At 35.8% G+C, this 6,301-nt stretch overlaps 2 protein-coding genes across 2 annotated transcripts in view; both read left to right on the top strand.

The window, feature by feature from the left end:
• LOC117123608 (alpha-N-acetylneuraminide alpha-2,8-sialyltransferase-like) overlaps positions 1-3,397 on the top strand; it is a gene marked incomplete in the record, with an annotated part of 16,183 nt that extends 12,786 nt beyond the window's left edge. Inside the window, 3 exon segments of the mRNA XM_033269601.1 lie at positions 1,026-1,115; positions 1,789-2,036; positions 2,364-3,397. Of these exon segments, the coding sequence (XP_033125492.1) occupies positions 1,026-1,115; positions 1,789-2,036; positions 2,364-2,593 (568 nt within the window).
• Positions 3,398-4,164: 767 nt separating this feature from the next.
• On the top strand, positions 4,165-4,704 carry LOC117123647. The gene has a single exon (XM_033269646.1). It carries the CDS (start codon positions 4,165-4,167, stop codon positions 4,702-4,704), a length of 540 nt encoding a protein of 179 aa, XP_033125537.1.
• The last annotated feature ends 1,597 nt before the right edge of the window (positions 4,705-6,301 follow it).

Genomic DNA, 6,301 nt, shown 5'->3' with positions numbered 1-6,301 from the left:
GCTTGTTTATACACGATATATATATATATATAATATATATATAATATATATATATGTATATATGTATATGTTTATATGTATATATGTATATGCATATATATGTATATGTATATATGCATATTTATATATGTATATATATATACTGTGTATATATAATAAAATGTCTAATCAAACCTACTGTTGAGCCTCTTATTTATCTTTTAATTCGCTCTGGTTTAATTTCCATTGAGCACTCTGCTGATGATATTTGCAACTCGTTTAATAGTTTTACTTATTATACATTTCCACAATTGGAAATTAGATCTAAACATTTTTTAGCATACCAAAGTGTTTTAATGTGCATTTTATAATCTAATATTATTACCATCAAAATGTACTAAAAACACAAAAGCTCGCACTATATTAGTTATCGAACACAATTTAATCCTCAATTAAAATTTACAAAGAAAAAGTACTTAGTACAACATCTTAAAAATTACGTTAGAAATTGGGATTAATGGTTTGTCAGTGAAGAAAATGGCGTCCGGTTGAACGCCCTTTGCAACGATACACATACATTTGCACTCTAGGATTCTTCTTTCCGTGTATAATTTTTGGAAAATTATAAATATAATTATGAATAATAGTATGCACTGTTAAAATGGCTGTCATAGAGAACCATGTTGGTACTTAATATCGCAATATCGATCGCATTCACAACAGATGCTCTTCGTATTTCAATGTCCCTAATGCCAACATTTGTTCATTTGAATTGTCCCATGAAAATTTGTGTTACAAATTAGTGAAACTCGTAGGGTTGATTGAGAATGTATGGAGTAATCGATGAACCGTTCAAGTGGGATAGTGCACAAGTAATATATGGAGTTTTACTTTTACTATTTTTCCGGATGCCCATAGTGACCAACGAGTACATTATAAAGACCCCTCGTTTATGTTACCATCTGCGACATGCATATATTAATAGTAAATTGAAAGTTCAGCAAATATCAAATATATTTTATCAGAGTTGTGTAATTTTATTTCAGAATGAATGCGCCACCTTTACAGAATTTTTCAACGGATGTCGGCCTTAAGGCAAATTTAACGACTATGAACCCATCCATAGTATCAAAAAAGTAGGTTGTGAAAAGGCCTTTTCGGAGCAGGCATCAATACCAATTGACCAGACTGTCAGTTATGTGTTTCGGGCGATTAATTTATTTTTGTGTGACTGTTCTTTATCAAAAAAATATAGGCTTCTGAACATTAGTTAATTATGTCTGTTTAAATTTGATATTTTGTCACATATTTATTTCAAGGTAGCATGTCAGATAACCCCTCAAATAGAACCACTCAGAATGCGCGATTTATTCGAATTTCTAAAGTTCGAAAATTTGGAAACACCTGACATAGCTCTCTCCAAATTAATTTATGTCACAAATAAATGTTATATGCCCATAAGTGTAATGTGACATTATTATTCCCATATACATGAGCACATGACACACATTTGTCACTCATGCCCGTATGGACACCGTCGACATACATATTTGTCACATATGCCAACCACCATTAACAATTTAAAAAATATTACTCCGAATTTTGAATTTCATAGTTGAAAAATAGTAGAAATTTCAAAATTTACAGCATTCAATTTGAATTTGTTTGTAAAAGTAGTGTCGAAAAATAGCCAATCTCGAAAAGAAGCCCATCCAAGTGTCCTAAAACAACAGAATCCCCGGGCTTCTATTCGAGGTTTTACGGTATTAGACAAATATTATTTATGATTTTTCTTTCTCTTCTTTTTAGATACTTTTATCTAATACGAAAAACAGATAAGGACAGTTTTCTGAGTAAAATGAGAGAATTCAAAACGTATCTTTATATTCCTGTATTCTCAACTCCAATTGGTTTTGATATCAGCGTGAACGTAGCAAAAACAATTAAAAATATAAGCAGTTATCCAGTTAAGCCGTTGTTTATGCACCCGGATCATTTCCTTGCCTCCAGTAAATTTTGGAAATCTAGTGGAATAACAGCTGAGAGAATATCTTCAGGTACGTGACCATACGCGTCGGTAGGTGAACGCGATCGATGAACCGCTCATGCGCAAAAAAACATGTTTATAGACCATTATAGTAGCAACGAAATATAGGCCTATATATTAAAATCACGTTTCTACAATGAGTCTTTAGGATTCATTAGTATTTCATTGTAAATCCACGTGTGTTCTTCAAATTATATATTAGTCGTTGAAACAAAAAATTATGACAAAAAGGCATGTAATTATGACAAGGCATTGTCTACATGATATATATATATATATATATATATATATATTGTATTAATATATTAATTGAGCATTTATAATATTTTTTTCTCAGGGTTATATATGGTCAGTGTTGCTATAACGTTGTGTAACGAGATAAATCTCTTTGGGTTCTGGCCGTTTCATTACGACCACAACAACAAAACAGTAGACTACCATTACTATGGGCAGGGATTTGTGCCTTTACCTAAGGTGCATCACTTCGCGGAAGAGTTTAAACTTCTACTTGATCTTCACGATAGGGGAGTGCTGAAAATGCACGTCGGGACGTGTAATGAACCATGAAACGCAAGATGACGATACTGGAATATACCTGTCATCATTAAAAAAATATATAGCCTGGACTTACCGCATTAAACATGCCAACTGCGTCGTCCGCGGATACTTCAGACACTTCTGTACCTGGTTACACACCAGGGTAGATTCCGATGCAGAGACAAGTGTGGTGTCACAGGCAACAGAGCCAGGCGGATTCGAAACAACTTCTGGCTATAATAGATGAGATGCTGCTTTTGCATATAATATAGCTTTGAATGTAATGCCAGTATGCTTTCATTTTTTCTATGCGTTGTATAATTATGCAAATTTCCTCCATTTAGGCCTATATTGTATACTGATAATTCCGATCGGTATTATAATTGTATTATTTATGAATAGAATTATGATCCCATTCTTTTATTTATTATGATGATTTGATGTTATCCAATTCGTTCAACGTGATGTTGTTTTTGTTTTTGTTTTTTGTTTTTTTGTTTTTTTGCAAAAACACAAGTTACAGGTTAAAACAAAACTTGGAATTTACATTACTATAATTTGGTTTATCCCTCCTCTAGTATTGTACGTTTATAGCTAAATCCACATTTTACTGAAATTTACCAATAAGCTGAATTTAGTTAGGTAAATACAGTTACCAGTATGCAATGTTTACTCCACTGTTATTACCGTATCACTTATATAGTAATTTTCTTTGTGACCATTGTAGGCATATAATTCGTCGTGACCGACAAGATAACATAGCGCAATAATGACTGAATAACTGATACATGAGTTTTCATTTAACATTAAACTTTTCATGCGATACAGAAAGTACATACGTTTATTTCAGTCTACGAATAGATCATTTGTATTTTCGTCTGATTTTAGTTTATTGTCCACGGTAGGCCTACTTATGTTTTTCAACCACTTCAATTACTTCGTCATAATATAATCTCTTGATTAATTATGTACAATAGTCTGTACTAATTCAAATTATGGAAAATATGATGTGTGCCTTATGAGTGGATGGCCGTAATACGAGACAGTTGTTTGGCAACGTGAATAGTAAACTGTATGAATAATAATAAGCCTGCCCCTTTATCCAGTTTCCATCGATATTATTATTATGATTATTAAATCATCAAAAGGCATCGAGTTGTCTAGCGCTCACCGGAATACTATATACTATACTCCTAACCAAAATAGTTATTTCCTATTACGGCTATTAAGATGTGGCCCGTGTTTATCTTATGACTATCTTAGCCAGTGCCGGATTAACCATTAGCCTTGTGGGCCAGGCGAAAATGATGGGCCATGAAAAGTTGGACTGCTATATTATTTACACTCTATTTTCCGGTATTATTAGGCCAGAAAACTCGGAGACATTCTACTGTTAGAGTTGTGGCAGAGTAACGCTTCTCTCCGACACGAAAGATCGGATGTTCTGATTTATACTAAACGTTTTCCTGCAGCACATACTATTATTTTAACCTATCTAGCGGACATTTGATCTAGCAGGATTCTCCCATAAAAACACCTAGCTGAAAGCCGATCTTGCACGCGTTTTTCTTTTTTCTGCGTCAACGCACCGATGGGAAGTCATGCAGGCACATGTGAAACAGGAGCCTGGCTGTCTCGTACCCAAACACCCATCAGACACACGATGGTCTGCTCGAGCTGATGCTACCGAAGCTTTGTTTCGTGGCTATACCCACTTCCAAAGTGCTCTCGAAGAGATCTCAGCAGATAGCAGTCAGAATGGGGACACCAGAAATGATGCGAACTCTTTGGCGGAAAAGATGGATACCATAGAAGTTGCCATTATGTGTGAACTGTGGAATGATATTTTGAAACGCTTTGACTGTTGCAGCAAAATGTTGCAAAATGCCACCATAGAATTAACCCCGGCTATCGGTCTATTGAAGAGTTTGATTGAGTTCCTTGATGAGCGCAGAGAAACATTCGATTTATATGAGCAGCGAGCAGCTGAGCGTGTCGGGAACAGCACTTACAGATCAGATATTCGGAGGGTACTGAAGCGTAAAAAGCGTGTCGATGATGGAAATACTACCGATGCCACAGATATGATGACAGGCAAACAAAAATTCAAAGTTAATACATTCTATGTTATTATCTATTAACTTCGAAGTGCGCTGCAGAAGCGTATAGAGGCTTACTCGACAGTACTGCAGCGGTTTGGAGTTCTTACCGAGTTTGACACTATGACTGACATTGCAATTAAAGCACTTGTCAGTCTGTATGACAAAGATTTGAACCCTGACTTTACTTCAGAGTTTCGTCAGTTCATGTGCTGGTATAAAAGCCAACGGCAACTTGACCCGGCTTCCCTTTCAACCGGCTGTGCCCAACATATGTTTATGTTGTTACATACAAATACTGAATTAGCTCTCCGAATGTACCTATCACTGATGGCCAGCAACTGTTCGGGCGAACGCTCATTTTCCCAGCTGAAGCGAATGAAAGATGTGAAGCGTTCTACCATGCATCAAGGGCGACTTGGTTCGTTGGCCCTTTTATGCATGAAAGTGATATATTGTACTTCGAGAACTAGACTTCAGTACTGTGATTGAAGAGTTCGCCGTCGTGAAAGCGCGGAAGGTTCAGCTCTGATACTAAGGGCAAAGGTAAGGTTTGTTATGGATAACCTGATAGTGTTATAACCCAGTGTGACCACTGCTTGGGTATTTACCCAAGATCTTGGGTATTTTGACTTGGTCTGGGGTTCTTGGGTATTCCGTTCAAATCCTTGGGTATTTTATTTTTACTAAGAAAATAAAAAATTTTTGTCATAGAGGAAGAATTAAGAAGTAACAAAGTAGCCTATGTCAGTCCATTCAAGTAAGCAAAACTCAACGAAGTGCACATAACATTGTTAATTGACTGTTAATTGCTATAAACATGGGTTCAGAATTGTTTATTTGTGACTTGCGTTGCCATTGATCTTACCTAATTAATGCATTACATAATAAAAACTTCATCACTGATCTACTGATAACACTGGCCGACTGAGGGCGTATTTTTCTATCTGCATTATCACCTCATGAATATTAATTTTAATAATTAACACCAAAGAGTATATAATACTCTTTGTTAACACAAACAATTACAATAAAAAATGGTTTATAAATTGAACTAAAAGGGAAACTATACATGCGAAAAACACCTTTTTTTTCAAATTTTAATGAATTTTCAGGAAGCTTGGGTAATTTTGGGCAATTTTGGCTGAATCTTGGGTAATTTCGACCCAGTCATTGGGTATATCAAAAATTGTGAGTGGTCACGCTGTTATAACCACAGGCGCCCATCACGATAAGTATTTTTTCCAACAGTTTTGTTGCCTGTGTTTCATAAGGCTGTATGCTACCAACATTGGAGAGAGCAAATAGACGGTGTAGACCAGTTACCATTGAATAAGTAATCACGGTAGCTGGGGTTTTTACATTTCGTAATTATTACCATGGGGTCCATTCAATTAACATTTTTGGGCCATTTCCAAAATGTGCCTTGAGGCCAGACGATGCTTAATCTTAGCACGGGCATCTCAGGTGTCTAGCGTGGAGAGCGTAAATGAGGATCTGAAGCGAAGAAGCTATGAAATTTCAGTTCCTCCCTGGGTCCCCTCCATTGGCGGATCTGAAGTGGGGTTCAGGAGGTCCTTACCTCCTTGGGCAAAAAAAAAAAAAAAAATTCTAGACCTACTTTTTCAGGACCTAAGCA

Source organism: Anneissia japonica, unplaced genomic scaffold, assembly GCF_011630105.1.
Source record: "Anneissia japonica isolate Jap-2015-1 unplaced genomic scaffold, ASM1163010v1 scaffold287714_len2871179_cov188, whole genome shotgun sequence".
NCBI classification, from domain to species: Eukaryota; Metazoa; Echinodermata; class Crinoidea; order Comatulida; family Comatulidae; genus Anneissia; species Anneissia japonica.
The sequence above is the reverse complement of the archived record's forward strand: the minus strand, read 5'-3'. Positions and strand labels throughout refer to the sequence as shown.